The sequence below is a fragment of the Colletotrichum tamarilloi genome, assembly GCF_030869305.1.
Source record: "Colletotrichum tamarilloi strain Tom-12 chromosome Unknown Scaffold_2.1, whole genome shotgun sequence".
Classification (NCBI taxonomy): Eukaryota; Fungi; Ascomycota; class Sordariomycetes; order Glomerellales; family Glomerellaceae; genus Colletotrichum; species Colletotrichum tamarilloi.
In genome coordinates this window covers 24,080-45,692 of record NW_026849385.1, presented here as the reverse complement: position 1 = coordinate 45,692, position 21,613 = coordinate 24,080, and the positions used below count along the sequence as shown (strand labels likewise).

Below are 21,613 nucleotides of genomic sequence, written 5' to 3'. Positions count from 1 at the left end.
GTGGAGCAGTCGGAGCGTCGGCCCATGCCCATCCGACCTGCCCTACGGCTAGCCAATCAACGCTCACAAAGGCTTCAGCATCCACAGGGTCTAGTCGTTCGATGTCATTGACATCTTCTATTTGTCTTCGGCCGAGTTTGTGCTCCGAATACCCTAGGGGTCTTGTCTATCCACAGGAAAATCTCACAATGGCTTCAGTAAGATCATTTCTGAGGCCCTGCTGTGGCATCGCAAGAATTGGAGCGCAAAACGCGTATGCGCCGGGTGTTTGCATCTCGCGCAGACAGCTATCCGGCACATCCAATGCTCAGGCCGAAGCAAAAGGTGCAGCAGCGGCGCCCCGACGAAAGCCCCTGACCCAAGAGCAGCGGGATTTCTTGTCTTCAGCAGTAAGTTGTGCAATTGTATGCAGTTGGGGAAACTATACTGACTTTGTTCAGCTTCGAGTCAATCAAGCCGGAGAACTGGCTGCCACCCGAATCTACACAGCTCAAACCCCACCGATCGTCAATCGACACCCGCATCTTCGACCTCTCATGGCACATATGTACGACCAAGAAGAGGGCCACCTAAATACATTCAACGCCCTCATCCACAAGCATCGCGTGCGACCGACTGCCCTGTATCCTCTGTGGCAGCTAATGTCAACTGGGCTGGGCTGGAGTACCGCAGTAATGGGTCGCGAAGCGGCCATGGCATGTACAGAGGCCGTCGAGACGGAAATTGGCGATCACTACAACAACCAAATCAGAACCCTAATCGAGATGGTCACAGAGTGGGAAGCTGAAGGCTACGACGTCGGTCCGGAGTTCACCGATCTCATTAAGACACTGCGGCGGATTCGCGATGAAGAATTGGAGCACCTGGACCACGCTGTCGAGCATGACGCCAAGAAGGCGGAGCCGCACTGGTTGCTCACCGGTGTGATCCGGGCGGGTTGCAAAGGCGCCATCTGGGTAAGTGAGAAGGTGTAATAAAGGCTGTAATTTAACAATGTGTACAATACATGTAAAAACAGGGGCCGAAGCCATACGAATAGAATCAATACAGTGAAAGTACCCGCGACGCCAAGATGCTCCTCCCTGACTCCGTCCTGTGCATCGATGTATCGTGTAATGGTTCAGCCATATAGAGAGGCTTTGTCCAGCAGGTCCATGAGACCGTTCTGAACTGTGTATAACACCTAGTTGCTGCAATGGATGTTAGCACTGGACCGGCTACGCACGGGAATGATAGACGGAGACTTACTAGATTTGAAGCGGCGCGACACCGTCCACCTGGAATCCCCAGTTGCCGTTTTGTTCTTCAGTCAGGAGCCAATCATATGGGAAGTTGACGACATGCCCCTGAATCATGCTGAGCAGTTCCTCTGCTTCGGCCCGCCCAAGCACCTCTTCGGGCGGCATACCGCGCCGGCTGCCCTTAGTAGTGGCCCGTCGGCGGCGTCTAACCGACCCTTGGGCTTGTTGAGCTGGAATGCTCACATCTCTCGAAGGCGGCTTCTCTAGAGGGGAAAAGGTGGTTCTTCTTTCCCTACTCTTCTCTCGTGCTGGTTCCAACATGCTGGCGTCGGCGGCAGGGCCTGGTTCAAAGGCCGGGAAGGGAACGTCTCCAGCAGGAAGAATGGGCGATGGGTCATCTTGTGGACGCTTTGATGATGCCGACACGTCTATGTTGAGGTTGAGCCCGCCTCGGGAACTTGGGTGCTCGCTCTTCTCGTTGAGGTCGTGGTCATCATCTGCCGGGATGACAATTCTAGGATGGTTCGAGTGGTTGGTCTTGAGGTGCAGCTTCTCTTCCGTCTTATCCGCTACAGCGCTCGCAATAGCCCCAGGGCCTGGCGCGCCCATACCGGCACCACCTCCGCTGACAGGTGTCTGGTGACGGTTCAAGTTGGGATCTCCGTCATCGGTCTTGGTTTGGCCCTCCATGCTCTGTCTGAACCTCTCCGTGTAAGACACAGCCTCTCGATAATCGGGCCAGGTAAGCACTTCTGAATCGGGCATGCATCTAAAAACGCGGCGGTACAGTTTCGTGTTATTCTCAGCGACCCTGTTCCAGATGTCGTCAAAGAACGTTGAGTTGACGGGGTCACGCATGCAATCCTTATCAATGTGCGCTTGCCTGATATCTGCAGCCAGAGGATGCAGTGGGCCGTTGGTCGGCTGGCCGCTCTGGTCCAAGTGAACAGGTGGTCCGCCAATATCAGTATCGTCTACAGCAGGTAGTGTGGGAAGCCCAGCTGTGCGAGGGAGGCCGAGTTGGTCTGTGGTCCGTCTGTTGAGAGCTGGGATCGGCGGCAGGGCATCGTTGCTAACTCCGCCCTCCTCTTCCGTGTGGTGATCAGCCGACAGCTTGCGCTCGTGAGGCTGCATCGGCGATTGCAAAGTGCCTTTTCCTTCAGAGTTCACATTGTTGACAAGGACCTCGCGGCCATTGATGATGACAGAGTCTCGTCCTCGGTCAAGGCCAAGCTGAGCGGCTTCCTTCCAGTGGTCTTTGCCAAAACCGGCGACTTCTAGGTCGTGTGCCTCGTTGCCGGTTACGCGATCGTCGCGGTCCTTGCCCTTCTCTGAAGAGGACACTGAGGACGCTTCCTCGGCTGCCGCTTCCGCCTCTGCGGCATCATGGTTAAAGCTTGCAGCCTGTCCTGGCATTGCTGGCTTGGTCGGTTTGCTGGCTGACTGCGGTGCACTCGGCCCTGCGACAGGAGGTGACTCTGCTTCCTCGTCGTAAATTTGATCCATCTCTGCCTCGTACTCGGCTTGGCGGTCCATTTCGGCCTGCCTTTCTTCCTCCAGGATCTCGTCTACATCCAGGCCAAGATGTTCTCGCATCAGGCGAAGTCGCAAGGTATGCGCAAACCGACCGACTTGGTAAGGTCTGCCTGCCATTGTTGACCAAATCATGTCGGTGTCACGAACAACAGCAGCAAGCTCAGAGTCACGACTTCCAAGCATGGACCGCTCGTTGATGTTGGCGGAACCAATGAGCGCAACACGATCATCTACCACGATACATTTGGCATGAATGTAAAGCTGCTCAGTGACCAAAGCATTTCTGGGGCCAATTTTGCCCCACTGTCGCAGACTGTAGAACTGAATGTACTCTTCCGGTTCGATGTTGGCAGCACGGAGACGTTCGAAGATCGAGCCTTCACCGCGGCAGATACTGCGGTATTGGCATTGCAGAATGAGACGAACACTGGTGCCTTCCTGTTCATCGACAGTGTTTTGGAAACCAGGCATGAGAGGAATGACAATGCATGCCTTCCAGTCCTCATCGTTCTCGTGAGCTCTGATGATGCGCTCGACAAGCGCATCACCGATGCGATTGACAATCTTTGTATTGAACGCCTCGGTGCTCGTGATGAAGAACTGGTTCTCGATGTAAACGAAATGGTCGGAATCCTCAATCATCTTGACGTAGGCGTTCTGGATACTGCACTCGACATGCTCAATGCCCAGAGACCAGTTGGCGGATGACCTCAAGATCTGAACTTCGCAAGTACCCGTCAGCCCAAGGGCATCGAGCTCGTGCATTTTTACATCTGGAGGCGGTAGCAAGAACGGCAAAGGACGGGTCGTCTTCCTGCCTCTCTTGACATAGTTCCACCTTTGGACGAAGTGTCTCGTCAAATCTCGGGCTGGCTGACCAACGACCTGCATAGCAATGTCGTGCCATGGCATTCGGGGAACCTTGCTTCGGTCGTACATCTCCTCGTACGGCTCGTCGAGTTTGAAGAAATCTTGGACACGGGGGTTCGAGTAGTCCTTTCCGGGGAAGAGTTGGCAATGTTCAGCATCCTTTGGCTGCTCGCTGTGCTCGAAACCCGTCGGTTTGTCGTCTGTAATCGGATGCTGCGGGCAATCCCAACGGCCAAAACACAAGTCGATGCCACCGACAAATGCGACATCGTGATCGACGATACACAGCTTTTCATGGTGGGCGAAGAAGAACTGGTTCTTCTTGAATTGATTGGGAGACCGCTGGACGAAGATGTTCGGGTGGAGGTTCAAGAGTGAATACTTGGTGTACTCAGAGTCGATCGGAATAGCAGCTTCGACATTGCGATACACAATGATGAAGATTTTGACACCCTCTCGGGCCTTTCGCTGCAGGAGTCGATCCAAACGCCACTTCTGGCTGATAGCGGCTGGTCGACGCATATAAAGCTCGGGACTGAGCCACCAATCATGAATGTAAATCACGTCTCGGGCCATGCTGATCGCACGAGATACGTTCCACATGTAATCTCTGCCGTCTACAAGCCACTGCGCAAATACGCCATTTCGGACTGGAGAGAAGCTGTCGAAGCGATTGGTGTCATACCACTTAGTCTGCTTGAGCATCTCTGCTATTGAGTCTTCGAACTGCTTCATGATGTGTTGGTTTCTTGAAAACAATTTGACCTTTCGCTCAGCTGTATGCAGTGTCAGTGTGTGATGCTTCTCAGCATCGCCCTCTTCCGCCAGGTCGATCTCCTTCTCCTCGGCCTTGGTCTTTCCCTTGGACAACTGTTTCAATGTGCTTTTCTTGGAAACAATGCGAAACTTGGAGTCCACGAGGTAGACGTCGTAGACGCTCATCTTCTCTGGTGATTCGACACAGACGATGTAGCTAGAGCGCACAAGGAACCACTTGCGACTATGGCGAGCAATGACCTTCTTTGGTGTCAAGACTCGACGGAAATCCATGCCTTTGGAGGATTGGATGTGCAAGTAGCACTCTTTGCCATGATAGCTGCCTTCAGCAGCTAGGCGCACTCCCAGAGCAGACAGCTCCAAGAACTTGCAAAGACGGTTACTGTCCGCACGGAACATTAACCACCGAATCATGTCCTGGAGATACTTTTCAAGGACCCTTCTTTGACGCTCAAAGTACCGTTTCCGAGCCTGAACCTGATCGATTTGGTTCTCGCCACCCGAGTCCCCGGGCTCAGTAAATCCGGTCGATTTCCTACGCATACCGAGCATGCCGAGGCGTGACTTCTTCCTAACTCCAGGGCCAGCTCGACCGCCTTCCCACTCGCTTGCTGTACCTTCTCCTGCGGTACCCTCAGCAGCAGTCCCTTCGCCAGCGGTGACCTCTCCTAGATCATCGCCCCGAATGCTTGCGTCATCTTCGTCCTCGCTGTCATCCTTATTACGGGCACTGCGAAGATAGGGGAAGGCGCCCCAGGGGAACTTGGGCATTTTGGGTCGGGCTCCTACATCGGCGCGCCCATGCAAGTACTTATCGTTGCTCATCGCAAGCTTGTATCGTACGTGGAGATTGTAGATGTCTTTCAGAGTCCTGATAATGACCCATTTCATTCGACTTGGGCCGCTGCCGTACTCGAGGTCCATTGTGAAGACCCAATGCCGCTCACTGTCGTCGTCGGACTCGGGTTGACTATCAGTAATACGCAAGCGCACTTGTTCGAGAAGGACAGGGATTCGCTTATTGCCATGCTCATCCCTTTGGATCATGCTGGCCAACATGAGAACGGCGGGCGCTCCGGCTCGCAGCTCTGCCATGAGTTCTGCCGACTTTGCGAAATCGAAACGATCCTCTTTCTTCTGCCTAAGGAGCTTCAAGGTGTTCTTGACGTATTTCCAAGTCGATGCTCGTTCGCTGCCGAAAAAAGGTCTCTTGGGCGTGATCGCGTCTCCGTCCGATACCCCGCCTCCACCAAGGACAGTTATGCGACGGACGTGGCCCATTCTTCTTCCTCCAGGGCTCTCAGTGCCATCTCCGGTATTCTTGCGAGACCTTATCCATGAGGGACCTGCAAGCTGGTCTCGTCCTTCACCTTCCGACATGCCGTGCTGCTGCTCGGGGTGGTCTGGCATACTCAAGCGCCTTCGCAGACCCATCCGGCCGTAACCGACGGGCGAGTCTGGGCCGGGTAGATGCCGCAGGTTGGGGGTACTCGGGACAGACATGTGTTGCTTTTTTGAGCGGCGCATTCTCCTTTTCTTCTTGGGCTTGACAGCATCCGATGTGGCTCCTTCATCAGCCGTCTCCTCGACATCCGCATCAGCATCGCTGCCACCATCCTCGTCTAGTGTATGAGGTATTCTTGATCTGAACTGGCCGGTGGTGGGCGAGCTACCCATGGACGGCGGCGTGCCGTTCTCGTTCAGGTTACCGGAGCTGCTCGTCTTGAGGGTCTGCGTGCTGCCAGAGCCGGTGAGCTGCTTCAGTTTAGAAATGAAGGCAGAGCCGATGGACTTTCCACCGTCGTCCCATGATGGCTGCCGCGAATGGCTTGCGGGGGCTTCCAGGACCTGGTCCGTTCTGGCAAATTGTACGCTTCTGCGATCGGTCGGTGAAGCTGGCTCAGGGGAGTATGTATCGTCTTCGGGCATCACGGGCAGACCGCCAGGGGTCTGACGTACGCTATCGGTGGAGTTGAGGGTTGGGAGCTGCGGCCGCCTTCCGTCGTTAACGGGTGACACGCTGTCATGAGGTGCTCCCCCATTGATGTAATCTCGTGCTTCCACCGTGGAATCGATCGGGGTATGCGTGTCTTTTGGCGTCGGGAGATCCTTTGGGGGAAGAGCCGGAGGGTTATCTTTCGGCGGAGGAGCTGGAGGAGCAAGCGACTCTGGCTGGCTCGTGATGGCTGGTGATGCCGCGCGAGGGCTTCTTGTCATTGGTGAGACCGAATCATCTCGTCTCGAGTCCGTCATTGTGACGGGAAATTCGGGAGGGTGTAGAGGTAGGAAACGAGTTGAGGATTAGTCGAGTTTTCTAGGAAATCGGCTCGCGAAATTGAGGTGTGTAGGCCGTGGATCGGTGTAAACACCTCAAGCATGGCTTTCTCGGCGAAGTGTAAATGAGAGACAGCAGCCCAACAAGGGGTCGGGATGCGTTTGGAAGATCAAGTCGAGGGGTGGTCGGGGGCGGACGTCTTGTAATTGCGGTCGAGACAGTCAGACACACCCGTCGGTGAAAGGTTCGAAGGCGAGAAGCTAAAGCGAGACAAGAACGGCGCTCGTGGTCGATCACCGGCAGCTGCTCCAAAATCCGGCTGATGGGTTTGGTAAGAAACAACACCTTCCAAAGAATGAAATGTAGCAGTACCCAGAAAAAGGTTGGGCTGGGGGTGTGCTTCTGCAAGCCCTGCAGGGTTGATGGAAGATCGGGTTTGTTGCAGTCGAGCACCTTGAATCTTTGGACCTGCTAAAGTCAGGTATCTCCCGTACGGATAGGCGGGCAGACTGCAGACAACCTCAGATCCTCGAGACCAGGAACCTTGGGCTGTCGCAGTTTTGGGGGGAGACAGGGAGGGCGATGGAGTGCAGTGAAAGGTAAGGTATGGGAGGGACCAGGACCAGTGATCCCTGTGACGGCCTGCAAATCCCCAGCAAGTTGCAACGTTGGTGGAGGGCGAGGCTTAATTGCTTCTTTGGCTCCGAGCCAATGGGCGCCAATAGGGGCGCGAATAAGGGGGGGTGAACAGTGGGGGAACACCTAGCGGCTCCCTCTGGGGCGTGCCACCTTAGTCCGATGTCACGCCCAAATCTTCAGTGGCTCCCTGCGCTATTCGGGCGCGGTGCAGCAGATGGAGCTTCCACTGACATTTGACACCGAATCCGCGGTTGAACAACTACCTTATCAAGGAATAGGGACTGATTTTCTGCCCGTCTCTGCCGTTTCGGTTCCATGTGACTTGTACGAAGTATGTGGTTGTCTCCCGCTTTGAACAATCCAGTGATGAGATCATGAGATGCTTGTGAGGGAGCTAAGGCGCAGAAAAGGACGGGAATGGACTGAGCTCCTACATTGGATGTAAGTAGTGTACATGAGCCCTACAGGGGCCCGTTTCTGCCCAGATTACGTCCTAAGCCAAACTTTCATCGACTGTGCGACGTTGAAATGACCACAATTACAGGCGACGCAAATCCCGCAATTATGGATCGATGGCTTTTATTATACGCCTGTTGCGCGCATATGGCACGTCCGGGCCGTGGGGGCGTTCAATAGGGGTTCGGATAGATCTGAGACGTGGGCCATCCAACGTATGTCGGGACAGCGGTGCTTGATTATCTGCCAAACGTAAGGAGAAGAGGCTGGCGTGGCTGGCAAATGTACGGAGTAGCCAGAGGGCCGCGTATCTTGAGATGGAAAGGTATCCTCATCAACAAATGTCATCCGCACCCTGGTACTTCAAACCTTGGTGCGGGCGTGGGATCCGAGGAAAAGTCCGCTGTTCGCTTCGGATAGAGAGAGGCCGCCGAGACCCATTGTGGAGGAATAAGGCCAAGGGACAAAGAACGAGCGTGTTGACCCTGACTAGGCAGTCCGCGTGGGCTGTTTCACTGTGAATGAAAGAATGGAGAATTGAAGATCCATCATTTGAGTCTCCCATCTCTCAAGATGTGGCTTGAAATTTTGATGTGTGGCACATGTGGTAAAGGAAGAATCCTGGCGCCTCAGGGTAGGTAGTATAGTACTACCTGCTTACCGTTTGCGAGCAACCTCGGTGCAGCACCACCTCACTCTTCGCACCCTGCCTTACGTAACACACTCAAAGCGCGTCTCGCGCATCTTCTTATCGATAAGCTCTCACCGTCGCGTCCAACATCACAGCTTGCGGAAGGTCACTGATTTTGGAGCCCAACATCGCCAAAGCCGCCATCACACTGCAAAGATGCCAAGGTAGGTTTCGTGAGCCCCTCCTGGCTTGCCCATACTTTGTTTTGACTTCGTCTTACAGGGAAATCATTACGGTCCAGGCCGGACAATGCGGCAACAGCAGTCAGTTTACCCCACCAAACAGAACATCAGTCGTGCGCAATGGAGCTAATGCCATACAGTTGGAAGCCAATTCTGGCAGCAGCTTTGTCAGGAGCATGGCATCAACCAGGACGGAAACCTCGAAGACTTTGCTACTGAAGGTGGCGATCGCAAAGACGTCTTTTACTACCAGAGCGACGACACACGATACATTCCGCGAGCTATCTTAGTCGATCTAGAGCCAAGGGTGCGTCGACAATTTACAGCGAGACACTGTACTATTGCTAAAGGAACTACAGGTCATACAAGGCATTCAAAGTGGTCCCTACAAAAACATCTACAACCCCGAGAACTTTTACGTTGGCAAGAATGGAGTTGGTGCTGCGAACAACTGGGGTGACGGTTATCAGACTGGCGAAGTGGTCTACGAAGACATCATGGAGATGATCGACCGCGAAGCTGATGGTAGCGACTCTCTAGAAGTACGTGCAACTTTGTATTATTCGTGCGGCCCCCGCTGACCATCTCAGGGCTTCATGATGCTGCATTCCATCGCGGGAGGTACTGGCTCTGGTCTGGGCTCATTCCTCCTCGAGCGGCTCAACGACCGGTTCCCTAAAAAGATCATCCAAACATACTCCGTCTTCCCTGATACAACAAACGCAGGCGATGTCGTCGTCCACCCTTACAACAGTGTTCTCGCCATGAGAAGGTTAACGCAAAACGCCGACTCGGTAGTGGTACTGGACAACGGAGCTCTATCACGCATCGCAGCCGACAGATTACACGTTCAGGAGCCCTCGTTTGCTCAAACAAATCAACTGGTGGGAATTATTCTCTCGTGTTCGAGGCTCACAGACTAACTTGGGCAACGCAGGTATCGACCGTCATGTCAGCAAGTACCACAACTCTCAGGTACCCAGGTTACATGCACAACGATCTGGTCAGCATTCTTGCCTCGTTGATTCCCACGCCCCGCTGCCATTTCTTGATGACGGCATACACACCATTCACAGGCGATCAGGTAGAGCAGGCCAAGACGGTGCGCAAGACGACAGTATTGGACGTCATGCGGAGACTACTGCAGCCCAAGAACCGCATGGTCTCTACTCAACCGGGAAAGAAGAGCTGCTACATTTCTATTCTGAACGTCATTCAGGGCGAAGTGGATCCGACAGACGTCCACAAGAGTTTGCTGAGAATCCGGGAACGACGACTGGCAACCTTTATCCCATGGGGACCGGCCAGCATTCAAGTGGCCCTCACAAAGCGGAGCCCCTACATCCCAATGGCCCACCGTGTCAGTGGATTGATGCTGGCAAACCACACAAGTATCGCAACTGTAGGTTTCACGATCCTGATCCTGGTATGCGCATGCTTTGCTGACAGGCTCCCAGCTGTTCAAGAGAATTCTAAGACAATACGACGGTATGCGGAAGCGTAATGCCTTCATGGAGGGTTACAAGAAGACGGCGCCTTTTGCCGAGAACCTGGATGAATTCGACGAGGCCCGCGAGGTTGTGTCAGACCTGATCCAAGAATATGAGGCGGCGGAGGATTCCGACTACCTGAACCCCGACACCGGCGACAAGGCGACTTCAGCTGAAACAGATAAGAGAATGGGCTAGAATGATCGCGTGTGGCAGTGGCAGAAGGGAAGGATTAGCAGTTGGCACAGGGCTGGGAGATGACAGGGTGGATCAAAACGTCGACATGGCCATGACGGCATCCGCATCTGAACTTTGGGGAAAAGACACAGACCGACTCTACGGTTGGCTTTGCTGGGACTCTGGGAGTAAGGCGTTCAGGGACGGGTGACAGAAGCTTACGCAAAAAAGCCCACTCGGCTGATACCAACAACCCCCTCAATAAAATTGCATCTGATTGAGGAAAACGCCCTCGTTCATGCCCAGGCACCACTTTGACCCTCAATTCAATGTAGCCCGTCTGCCTCATCGAAGCGTCTGGAGCTTTTGCTCCTGGCCAATTTGTGTCACTGATCGCCCATCCGCCATCCACGCCCAAAAGTGTTATTGGATGTTCTCCACTTCCCGCGACAATCGTCGATGAACGTCAATGATTCTCCACTGATTCCGCGCAAAGAGCCGCAATTGCACCTGCTTGACGTAATTGACGTCAGCGTCCGTAAAGGCTCCGAAAGCTCAAGCCTGGCCGGATTGGAGCTCGTCCTCCTCCAGCTTTGCATATAAGAGCCTCTGTTGAAGCTCGATGCAAGAGTCTATCTTTTTCTATTCATCAAGCAATCACAAGAAAAGCCAACCATTACAATCACAGCACCAGCAACTTCGATCAAACTCTAAAAATCCCCTCCGACGAATCAACTACAGTGAGCTACATTCCCTGGGCCCAGGCCGCTATGGCCCCGAACCAATAGCACCCACAGGCCACACAACGCTAACTTACATCCTCTCTAGCGACCTTTTTCTTGAACAACTACCGCAAAAATGACCCAAACCAAGGCCGACCAGATCAACGAGGTCCAGTCCAACCTCCCCCTCCCCGAGCAGCCCCCCGTCGCCTCCGACTGGCAATCCGCCGACGCCACAAAGGTCAACGTCGGCAGCGGCGGTGATGCCGAGACTACCGTCGGTACTGGCACCGGCGCCACCTCCGGCTTGAGAGGCCCTGCCTCCAAGGCCAACGAGGATCTTAGCAACGTCGGTCGCCAGGCTACCGAGGGCCTGAGCGGTGTCCCCAAGGATGCTGCGAAATAAGCACATTTTCTAGGAATTTGTTAAGCGATGGATATACCAAAGGTTGTTACTGGATGGACGAGCAAACGCTTCTGTATTACTAGAGAGTACTGCATGATATGAGTAAATGACATGGGCATGATGTGCCTTTACCAACAACGCAATGTTTGTTCCGTGATGGCTAGAAATCGCCGTGGGCTCAAAATGCTGAGAATCAAAGTCTGACCTTACAATTAGTGCATAAGGCACTGCCTGACTAGTTCCCAAATAGGTGGTTCAAGATGCTGAACTACAGGGTATTGATTCAAACCTCAAGTTCGTATGCTTGGTTCGCTCCTGCGTTCTCCCAAGTAAAGCATGAGCAATATGCATACATTGTGATCTTCTGCCCGTGACGCATGAGATCTTGAATGATTCCTAGCAGCTCACCATATCACTTGGGTCGTCTCTGACTTGGCGTGATCCCATGGCATGCGTCGCTGATTTAGAAAGTCTGAAATTATACAATAGATACCGGGTATCGCATGACATTCTCCCTGGGTCGTTTTCGTCCAGATTGAACCAGCAACTTCAATTTAAGGATATAGCTCCTCCGTAAATATATGACGCATGGGTATAAGATCGCACACTCGAGCAAAGTACGCTCGTAATCTAGCCGTAGATGCTGCTCTTTCTTTTCTACATTGCAACTGGCAAATTCCGGTGCCTTCTTATGTGACCTGTCCCTCTCTTTGCCAACACTTGTAGTGTTATACTTGTTGAAAGGTTGTTCTTGCATGATGGGAACATCCAGGGCAGAAACCTTGAGTGAGGAACGCCCTTCACTATGGTGATAGAATCCATCCCCGTGGAAGTGCACATCAGCACATCAGCACATCATTATTGTTTTCGATTGCCCCAAACCTTTGAAGAATCTGTACACTTATGGGAACAGTCTTCTTTTACGCAGCTCTCTCTCAGGTACAAGAATTGTCTCTCATAAGTTACAAAACATCTTGTTCATATACCTTATATATAGCTACTCTTGCACTATGATTATTTGTGCCTGCGCTTTGATTTCACAAACAAGTAGCAGGTACCGACTTCAGTCAGTTCCTGCTTCGTGGCATCGTCATATGCCCTTCCTGTCTCTGCTTTCCGCTTCTACCCCGGCTCCTTCCACCGGCCTGCTCACTTACTCCATCCCGGAGCAGGACTTCTTTCCAAGTTAGACAGACAGCACGGTTATTTATCTAAGGCAAGGACTGTTTTTCTTTCCTCTTGCCTCGGAAAAGCCTGCCCCAAGTACTGCTGCCACCCATCCACTTCTCTGTTTCCTTCTGCTTTCTCAAAAACACCCGCAGTCTGAACGTCTTCTCTTCCAGGTTTCCATACCACAACACACATCCCACCAGGGCAAATATTGCCATCACTATCACTCACTTATTTTCTCCTGTACCACTCGAGTAAAACTTCACACTAGGCTTCTGCCTTACGTCTTTTTTACATCGATTCCCATCAGGGACGGCATCTACGAATCCTTAACCAGCAGGAAAGGTCCAAGAACCTCCAGCGGTAAGCCTCCAGGAAGCTAAACCTCTACTGATATTTTCATCTACCACTCGTCATTTGTTTTCGTTTTCATCACCACTGTTACTTCTCTCCTTACCCTGACCATCTTGGGATCTCAACCCTTTCTGACAGATATACATCTAGACACCAGAACCAAACCACGACATCAAATCAGCGAAAACCTCGGACTGACTTTTAGTTTGCCTGCAAACATGGGATCCTGGGGAACCGACACCGACAGAAAGGCGGACAAAATGCCCAGTCATCGCCTCCAGGCCGCATCTTCGTCGCTGACCAATGAAGAACTGGTCCAGCGTGCAATGATGGTCAGTGATTGCTTTTGCATCTGGAACTCGTTTATACTGTGTGTGACTGACATTGAGAAGGCCGACCTCGGTATGGACCGCATCAATGAGTTGCCTCTTGACGACACCCCGAAAAGGCATGTTGTACCGCCGCGTGCCCGCCGCGCTCCTGTCAACGTGGAGAACACTGAGGCTCTCAACGGCTACCGAGGTATGTTTTCTCCACATACTTCACAGGACAGTATCTCGACTAATAAAGATGATAGCCCTTGCAGAGACAGGAATGGACGATGCTGAAGCCATGGCTGCTATGCAGCTACCTGACCTAGGCGGCTCAAATGTCTATCGTCCAACTCTTACGGCTGGTCCAGCCAGACACCTGCCCGAGACACGTCGACCCAAGTAGGTGACTCCTCTCCTCTGGCAGAAACTCAACTAACAATAATAGCGTGGCGAACTTTCAAGGCATGCGGACCAGTCAGAATGGCATTGTCATGCCTCCTGGCTCCCAGGTTCATCGATACCCTTCGACTAGAGCTGCTGGTGAGCTCCGCGCAAATGTCCAGGGAAGCAGGGTCACGCATACTACCCCTTCCACGGCCAGACCAGCTGCCATTGGCTCTATCACTACTAGGACTGGATCTACTGAAGCGACCAACATGCCCTTGCCGCCCCATCTGAGAGCCAAGAGCACTCAGAATCTTCCAGTTGCCACCCCTCGCACTGCCATCTCGGCCTCCACGCCGACTCCGAACGCCGCTTCCAGTGTGAAAGGCAAGGAGAAGGAGACGTCTGAAGAAATTACGAAGCAACCTCACCTGACTGATAAGAACAACTCCGAGGTCCACTGGGCTAGCCATTGCAAGGCTCAGGCTCAAGGCAAAGAGCATGATGCTGTTCTGAAATTGAAGACCATCAAGTCTGACGAGCATCCTAATGGACGTGTCGTCTGCATCATTGTATGCCCTGGCATCTTCGACCAAGCCCATAGCATGAACGACTACGCTCTGGACTTCCACAAGAATCACCTGTGTATCATCAGTTTCGGAGCTTCCGCGTCGGGTCCATCGATGCGATACAGCCTCAAGTTCGATGACTCCGAGACGGCTGCCGACTTTGTTCAGCGTGCGGACATGCTGCAGAAGGTGATGAAATATCTCCGCGAGATGGCTGCTTCCCAAGATGAAGCGGACACGGGCGCCGTCGCTCCCGTCGAGTCGGCTGCTCCCGAGGCCGCTCGCCCCACCCAGGCCGCCGTTCAGGCCACCGAGGTGGTGCCCATGAAGAAGGATCATGGCGAGGAAGACCTGACGGACGCTTTCAGCAATCTGAAGCTGACCAATGTCAAGGGCTCCCCCATGTACACTGCAGACCGCCCTCCTTGGGTCCAGTACAGCCCGGAACAGTTGCTGGAGAGACGTTCTTCTGCTGAAGTTCCTGCCGGAATCAAGGACGTCAAGATCCCCCTCGAAAAGGACAGCCGAAGTGTGTTCTCTAAGCTGCCACCTCACCTGCAACAGAACCAGAAAGTGCGAGCTTCCCAGCCAAACAACGAGGCCGCAAAGGCTATGGAATGGATTTCGGAAACTCTACAGACACAGATAGGCACCGGCGGTGTCTCACAGGTCTCTATGCCTGGTTTATCTGAAGCTGTCAACCACCATAAGGCAGTCGTTACTACTGCACAGTCCTTACCCGGACTTCGAATGCCACGCAAGGAATCAACTGAGGGTGACCTTGAGAAGAACACCGACAGCAAGGCAGAGAACAAGGAGAACAGTGCAGTCAAGCCAGAAAACACTGAGGCACCGAAGACTAAGATCGATATCGACATCGAGATTCAGGGTCAAGTCGACTGTAGCATTGCGAAGAAGTCCATTGACAGCACCCAAGCTCATGTGGAGGACACTGCAAAGGAGCATGTACCCAATGGCACCGCCAAGGAGTCGACCGATCCGGTCGATGCGGGTGTCAGTACTGAGGGCGAGCATGCGCATGTCCAGAATGCCTCTCAGAATGTTCTTTCTAAAGAGCATCCGATTTCTTCCAAGACTGCTGGATCGGATAAGGGAGATGCGATGTCAGACGCTTCGCACGACTCGGCTGTTGAGTTTGAAGCTCCCGTCAAGGCTGAGCCAGATGTCACCGCGCCGGCGCCCACTCCTGTGCAGAGTCCCGAGGCCGCCACTGCAGTTCCATTCAACCCCACAGGCTTTGTCATGCCTGCTGGCATCCCTACGCCGCAGATGGCGCCGGGTCAAGTGCACTACGCGACCCAGATGCAGCCTCAGATGCATCCGCAGGCAATGATTCCTGGAATGTACCCGTCGGGCGTCGTTCACGCTGTGACGGTCACTTACCACATCAGCTATCCGGATTCCGGGGCGGGCATTGGTATGAATGGCCCAGTTCACCAAAATAGCGGAGCGTTCTCGCCCAACGCAGAACCATTCCAGCCCTGTGGCCACGGCCAGGTCCCTCCACAGCAGGGTGGCGATCAGCCTCGTACGCGCCGGGGACTGGGAGGCTCTATGTTCGCTACAGGCTACAGCGCAGCTAAGTTTCCTGGTAGCTTCACGGGGGCTGCAGCCGAGTGAGATGGCAATGTGAGGGAGAATGGTTCTCAACGTTGCATAGATAGTTGGAATGCGAGTCTCCACCGATATCCAGCACAATTGGTTGAGCAGAAGTGCCGGCTACATGGTCGGGGACGGGACGGGACAGGACAGGACCTCATAATAGTTCCGGCACGATTGAGGGTCGACAGCGAGTAATAAAGATCCCCCTAGCCATGACTGAAACACAGTGCCATATATTTCTCATTCGTGAATCCATTCGTCATCTTCTCGACTGGTAACAACCTCATCGACCGTTAGGCGGAAGTCGACAATCTCCTTCCCATTCACCAGATCGTTTTCTCTTGCCCTCTTATCAGCTTCCTCCTCGTTCTTAGCAATGCCTGCCTTGACATGTCTCCCTATCAACCGCTTCCTCGCCACCTCAAAGTCCACGTCTACGAACCAAAGCTCATCCATGAGCTTCGCAGCGTCGCTCCATGGCGGCTTGTCGAGCGTAAGGTAGTTTCCCTCGAACACAACGATGCGGTGATACGGCTGGATAGCAATGTCGTTCTTCTTGGGATCTTTGACGGCATGATCAAAGCTCGGGGCGTATATCGGGGAGGAATCGGCCCTGAGGGGTTCCCGGAGGGACGTGACGAGCTTGTGGAAGGCGGGACCGTCGAACGTGAAGGCGGCGCCGCGGCGGGCGTGGGCGGTTTTCGGGTCGGACATGGCGGAGAGCTGGGCGCGGGTGAGGTGGTAGCCGTCCATGGGGACGAAGGCTGCGGGCGGGTGGGATGTGCGGGTTGGGTTTGAGGGGTCTAGGGTTGCGGCGCGGGCGTTGAGGCGGGTTGTTACTATTTGGGAGAGGGTTGTTTTGCCTGGTTTGAGGTGTTAGGTGCCGTGTGGGTTGATAATGTTGAGTTGCGAGTAAGAGAGAGGGCTTTGAGGTGTGTTTACCTGAGCCTGGGATGCCGGATATTCCTATCACTTGGGGATGTCAGTCTTGTCTTGTATACTTGGGTAGAAGCTGGTTGAGGTGGGTGACGAAAACATAACAGAGCTGCCAGGGAGCAGGGATTTCACTGAGAGCAGGACGCTCCAATGTTTAGGCTAGGTGTCTAGCTCTGGGCCATGATGTGAAGGGCACAGACTCACAAAGGCGTTTCTCCTCGGGCGTCTTTTGAAACTTGTCCCATGCCTTTTCTACGAGCCTGGCTACTTGCTGCTCCATTTCGACTAATTTGATCCCAAGCAGTCTTCTACTGTTCGTTCGTGTATGTATAAGTCAAATTTAGGTAAGGTCGCTGAAGTCAATTAAAGGTTTCACGAGACGGGAAGATTGGAATGAAGGGACGGGAGAGGCGGGGTGGTAGACTGGACGGATGAGGTTCAAGCTTCGAAGCTTCTCGGCCCGCTAGGTGCAAAAGCGGCCCCACTAACCCCGCCATGCGGCTTGATGTCATGTTGGGGAAACCGTTTCGGCAGGACTTGCTTGTAAAAAGATTTGCAGCCCGAGCATAAATTATATTGTTTAGTTGCATAACTTGACTTAGTCAGTCAGTCCCTTCCAGCGTGCTGGCATCTGTACGGATATCTTGGTGATCGATCGCCTAACTGGATACCCGACCAACCTGGACCACGACGGAGCGATCGGAGTGGGGATTCATTTTCTTCTTTGGACGTTCTTTTTCTCGAGACTTTGAGCGCCCCGGCGAAATTGGTCATTCTTGTTGTCGACGTAAGGAATAGAGCAGCGGCAGGCTCAAGGGACTGTACCACGAACCCTCGAAAGGGAATTTCAGCAAGTTCTGGGATCTTTCCCTACTCTGGACTTTTATCTACTTCCACGGGCTATACCTGCACCTACAACCTACAAAAATGGCTGACGAAGAAGGCGACCTCTTCAACATCGCCATCGACGACTCTGATGAGGAGGAGCAGAAGCCCAGAGACTGGCAATCAGAAGAGGACTTCCAAAAGCTTCGGGCTACGTATCGGGTGAAGGTGCAAGACGGCGATGTGAGTCATTACTTTCCCATGCTTCCTTGATATCTTTCTATACAGAAACAATATGTACTCTATATCGTTGGCTTTGTAATTATGCTTTTGCAATGGAGTATGCGAGGGGTGATGGTTTTCGATCTTTTCATCCTGCTTTTCATGTTCTCATTTGGCAGCCCTTTTCGAAGCTCGGATGGACTTCCGATGGAAGCCACCCGGCTTTCTCCACCTGCCTGGAGAACCCTGGACCGCGGAGAACACCCCCTCCCCTCCCCTTCCGCCTGTTTGCCCCCTCTATTCTTGCAGCAGACAATGATCAAAAAGGGTAGTTTTTGACTGACACACATACTTGCCTTGCTAGGTTTGGCAAACAATAGAGCTACCGCTCAACACGGAAAAGGCTAGCAAGCCTGTGTTACAAGAGCTCCTGCATGCTGTGGAAGAGCTCTACTTCCTACGCCGGTTCGGCGAGGCTGCGGCGTTTGCGAGGCGGGTCCTGGATGGGAGCGAGGCGGCGTTGGATCGGGATACCAAGGAGACGCTGGTCCGGTATGAGGAGAAGTGCCGGGGCCGAATGGAGAAATGAAGGGTTTACCGACCTCACGTAGAAGGGATACCGTGGTGGCTTGTAGCGAGTAGTTCTTCACATTCAGCTTAGAGTTTCGTTGGGCAGTGAATTGTGTCGGTACATGGGATAAGGCATTTCTGCTGAATCACGATGAAACGGGTGGACAATTCCATGTTGAGGCAATAAAGTTTGCTGATCATTGTGAGGGGTCTATTATTTCTAAAAAACACTCTAATTCTGGTCGCAATGGACCTTGAGAAGAAAATGTGTCTTGTCTGAGGAAAACCCCCGGATGCTCTATCATGTAGGGATATTCCTGAACGCCGAAGGTCTTTGTACAGTTGGGGATGGTGGTTATCCTCTCTAAACCTAAGTGGTTTGAGTGGAAGATCCGCATCCACGTCTTTGGGCTTGGCCCGGAAAAACAAAAAGTGATGTCTGAACGCCGTCTAAAAACCCCTTTTTCCGGATCCTTTTGTGGTGATGCTGCCCGCTTGTTGAGAAAAGATGTAAAAAATGACGAGGAACGCTGCATAACACGAGTGTCGTGTGGCAAACCGGGATGGGGGAAGACACAAGAGTCAACGTGGTGGACTCTCAAATCTTCATCATCATCAGCCACATCATGCTGCCATAGCGCCCTGGCGAACACGCATCTCGCGCTCGCGCTCCTCGGCAAACACCCGCCTGCTCATAGCCAGGACCATCTCGAACCCTTCCTTGCCCTTTTGCGCATTGTTGCGGAACTGCGACACGCACTGGTCCTCGATGCCGTTCTTGATGCGCTGCCAGCCGCCGCAGAGGGCGGTGATCTGCGCGTCCTGAACGAACTGCGTCTGCGTCGGGCTGACGGGCTTGTAGACGACGGACTCCTGGACAGAGATGAGGTTGGCGAAGGTCAGGTTCTGGGAGACCATTGTGACGGTCTTGTTGGCCGGGTCGACGTAGGAGGTCTCGAAGACGTGGGAAACGTCCGGGTCGCCGCCGCCGCCTCCGACGAGGGAGGCGAACCACTTGGGGGCGGACTGCTTGCAGGTGATGAGGCGCTCGGTGCGGAGGATTCCCGTGGCTGGGTCGACGCTGCGGCCGATTGTGTCGACGGCGATTACGTGCGTCGTCTTGTCGTTCCACGGGCAGTATTTGCGCCAGTTTGCTGCTGAGACCTCTTCCCAGGAGTAGTTGAAGGTTACTGCGTTGGAGAAGACCTTCATCTTGAATGTGGTTCTTGTGTAGTGGTGGTTGATATTACTTCTGGGTATCGGGTTTTGCGAGCGAGGTAGGAAAGGAAGCTCGTGTGATGTAACGGACGGGAAGGTGTTTGTCGCTTTTTTTTTCTGCCTCTAGTGTCTTCGGGATTGGTATCGGGGTATCGTGGAAGTGTCGTGGGTATTCGTGAATGAAAACGAGTCAAACTGAGTTGTATCTCGTTGTTTGTTTGTTTATCGTCAATCGACAGTGATGAGTCAACTTCTACTGCAGGAAGGAAAATAGAGGAAGAGGGAGGCGATTGTTGATATAAGGGATGCGAAAATAATAGGTGAGCCTTGCTAGTAAGGAAATCGGACGGGGGTGCGAGAAAAAAAAAAACCGAGAGCAGCAGCGCGCTGCGAGCTTCGGTAGGCCGGAGGGTGGAGCAGGTGTCGTGTGCGGGTTTTTTAGGAAGCTGATCTGACCAACCAGGACGTGGCAAAACGCTTCCCAAGGCATCAAGGCCCCCACAAGGTCTTTTTGCGCTGGAAATTTCTCAGTGGGATTTTGGTGCACTGCAGCAGTTTGCATTCCTTCCCCCCCCAGGGCCAAGTGGCCCAGCCGGTGCCCCGGAGAAAGATGGGAATTCGGGGTGGCGCGTGCGAGCTCGCAGCGAAGGAGGCACGAAAACTCCACCGCAGGGAGCGCGCTGTCTGGCTCGGCTTGGGGCCTCCTACCTCGCCTAGCTGCCTGTTTCGGGTATGGCGCGCATGGACCGCGTCAATGGAGATGGAAAACGTCGGAGACGAGGGGGGAAGAGACGGGATGGGGGTACCAAAGGCCCAGCACCTTCCAGGACGCGGGCTGGCCGCCGATGTGAAATCGCTGGTTGCATGTGATTGGCCTAAAGGTGGATCCGCGGATGAGCATTTGTCGGTTCTCCTCTTCCCAAACGCCGTTTCTCGCTGACATCCGTACCGTTCCCGTTACCCAGCGGGAAGCCGCAAGAGAAAGCTAAGTCGGCGAGTAGGAAACTGGGCCCAAGCTCTTCCTCTCTTTCCCGCCACACACACACACACACACACACACACACATAAACACACACACACATCCATGGATGAATACACTTTTCGCCCAGCCCGAGAGTGTGACGAAGAAGGGACGACGAAAAGCAGGTTCCGCCAAGGCCTCTTCCTGCTACAGGTCCCGCCAGCCGACCCGCGGCCGACGCCTCTTATGCTATCTGGATATCCGAGGTGGATATCGGATGAAGCTGTCATGCCCTTCTCCGTGCTTCTGGACGCCGCCGATCGGACCCTTGGAGAACCAGAGATGCGCGGATTGGCGGTGGAGAAATAAGTGGGTATCGCAGTTCCAGTCCGCCGACCAGTGAACGGTCGCGCCAGTCAAGTCTCGCTCGGGGGCGAAAGGGAAATGCCTATGAGTGGTCGTCGGTTCTGGATCGGCCCATGATCTTGCCTCTGCATGCCTCTTATTGACGCCATGCTGACACGCCTCAGCCTCAAGTGGCGCAGGGGTTCTCTCTAGCTTCATACTTACTAAGGCAATCGCTGGGTTCCGTGTGGCTCTACCCACTTCGCCCGGCGCCCGTCTTCATCTGCGGGTTCCGATCGGTTTCCATTCCGGGCTCGTGGTGATGGCATCTGACATCACCGCAACAACCACTAGATTCACACAGACGGTGACGGGAGCATTCGATCCGCAAGACCATCGGCCATACTGTACATCGAGTCTTCCGTTCCGGAACATTGTGTCGGAGCTGGTCTCCACTATGATTTGCCCCGTTGTGCCCGGCTACGGGACGGCATCCCGTTATGGGGCCGCGAACGACTGTCAACTCAAAGAACGTTTGAATTACGGGTTAAGAGAGGGCTGCGAGCATGCTGGCGTGGCAGGCTCTGGGCTTTGCCTAACGATAGCAGAGTGTAACATGCAACATACGGATTCGAGTAGACACATCTAAGCATTATGCAT

The 21,613-nt window shown here is 53.6% G+C and overlaps 9 protein-coding genes across 9 annotated transcripts, besides 1 other annotated feature; 6 read left to right on the top strand and 3 right to left on the bottom strand.

Annotated features, from left to right (window-relative positions):
- Positions 1–188: 188 nt before the first annotated feature.
- Positions 189–1,039, top strand: CTAM01_00647 (ubiquinone biosynthesis protein COQ7; the record flags this gene model as incomplete). The annotated part of the gene is made up of 3 exons (XM_060516696.1): positions 189–389; positions 441–956; positions 1,019–1,039. The coding sequence occupies 3 exons, from the start codon at positions 189–191 to the stop codon at positions 1,037–1,039; spliced, it is 738 nt and encodes a 245-aa protein (XP_060388158.1).
- Positions 1,040–1,247: 208 nt separating this feature from the next.
- Positions 1,248–6,677, bottom strand: CTAM01_00646 (uncharacterized protein; the record flags this gene model as incomplete). Its single annotated transcript, XM_060516695.1, has 1 exon — positions 1,248–6,677. The coding sequence occupies one exon, from the start codon at positions 6,675–6,677 to the stop codon at positions 1,248–1,250; it is 5,430 nt and encodes a 1,809-aa protein (XP_060388157.1).
- A 1,243-nt stretch (positions 6,678–7,920) lies between these two features.
- Positions 7,921–8,004: a sequence feature (Short protein (CTAM01_00645, KAK1511715.1) was converted to a misc_feature.).
- Positions 8,005–8,641: 637 nt separating this feature from the next.
- CTAM01_00644 (tubulin/FtsZ family protein) lies at positions 8,642–10,355 on the top strand (the record flags this gene model as incomplete). Its single annotated transcript, XM_060516694.1, has 7 exons — positions 8,642–8,649; positions 8,708–8,748; positions 8,808–8,974; positions 9,027–9,209; positions 9,258–9,551; positions 9,605–10,069; positions 10,125–10,355. 7 exons carry the CDS (start codon positions 8,642–8,644, stop codon positions 10,353–10,355), a joined length of 1,389 nt encoding a protein of 462 aa, XP_060388156.1.
- Positions 10,356–11,192: 837 nt separating this feature from the next.
- On the top strand, positions 11,193–11,462 carry CTAM01_00643 (uncharacterized protein; the record flags this gene model as incomplete). The annotated part of the gene is made up of 1 exon (XM_060516693.1): positions 11,193–11,462. The coding sequence occupies one exon, from the start codon at positions 11,193–11,195 to the stop codon at positions 11,460–11,462; it is 270 nt and encodes an 89-aa protein (XP_060388155.1).
- Positions 11,463–13,204: 1,742 nt separating this feature from the next.
- Positions 13,205–15,894, top strand: CTAM01_00642 (uncharacterized protein; the record flags this gene model as incomplete). The annotated part of the gene is made up of 3 exons (XM_060516692.1): positions 13,205–13,508; positions 13,564–13,699; positions 13,746–15,894. 3 exons carry the CDS (start codon positions 13,205–13,207, stop codon positions 15,892–15,894), a joined length of 2,589 nt encoding a protein of 862 aa, XP_060388154.1.
- Positions 15,895–16,116: 222 nt separating this feature from the next.
- Positions 16,117–17,092, bottom strand: CTAM01_00641 (uncharacterized protein; the record flags this gene model as incomplete). Its single annotated transcript, XM_060516691.1, has 3 exons — positions 16,117–16,739; positions 16,819–16,848; positions 17,017–17,092. The coding sequence occupies 3 exons, from the start codon at positions 17,090–17,092 to the stop codon at positions 16,117–16,119; spliced, it is 729 nt and encodes a 242-aa protein (XP_060388153.1).
- Positions 17,093–17,739: 647 nt separating this feature from the next.
- Positions 17,740–18,448, top strand: CTAM01_00640 (uncharacterized protein; the record flags this gene model as incomplete). Its single annotated transcript, XM_060516690.1, has 2 exons — positions 17,740–17,880; positions 18,224–18,448. 2 exons carry the CDS (start codon positions 17,740–17,742, stop codon positions 18,446–18,448), a joined length of 366 nt encoding a protein of 121 aa, XP_060388152.1.
- Positions 18,449–19,053: 605 nt separating this feature from the next.
- CTAM01_00639 (PRELI-like family protein) lies at positions 19,054–19,641 on the bottom strand (the record flags this gene model as incomplete). Its single annotated transcript, XM_060516689.1, has 1 exon — positions 19,054–19,641. The coding sequence occupies one exon, from the start codon at positions 19,639–19,641 to the stop codon at positions 19,054–19,056; it is 588 nt and encodes a 195-aa protein (XP_060388151.1).
- A 1,090-nt stretch (positions 19,642–20,731) lies between these two features.
- CTAM01_00638 (uncharacterized protein) lies at positions 20,732–20,977 on the top strand (the record flags this gene model as incomplete). Its single annotated transcript, XM_060516688.1, has 1 exon — positions 20,732–20,977. The coding sequence occupies one exon, from the start codon at positions 20,732–20,734 to the stop codon at positions 20,975–20,977; it is 246 nt and encodes an 81-aa protein (XP_060388150.1).
- Positions 20,978–21,613: the final 636 nt, after the last annotated feature.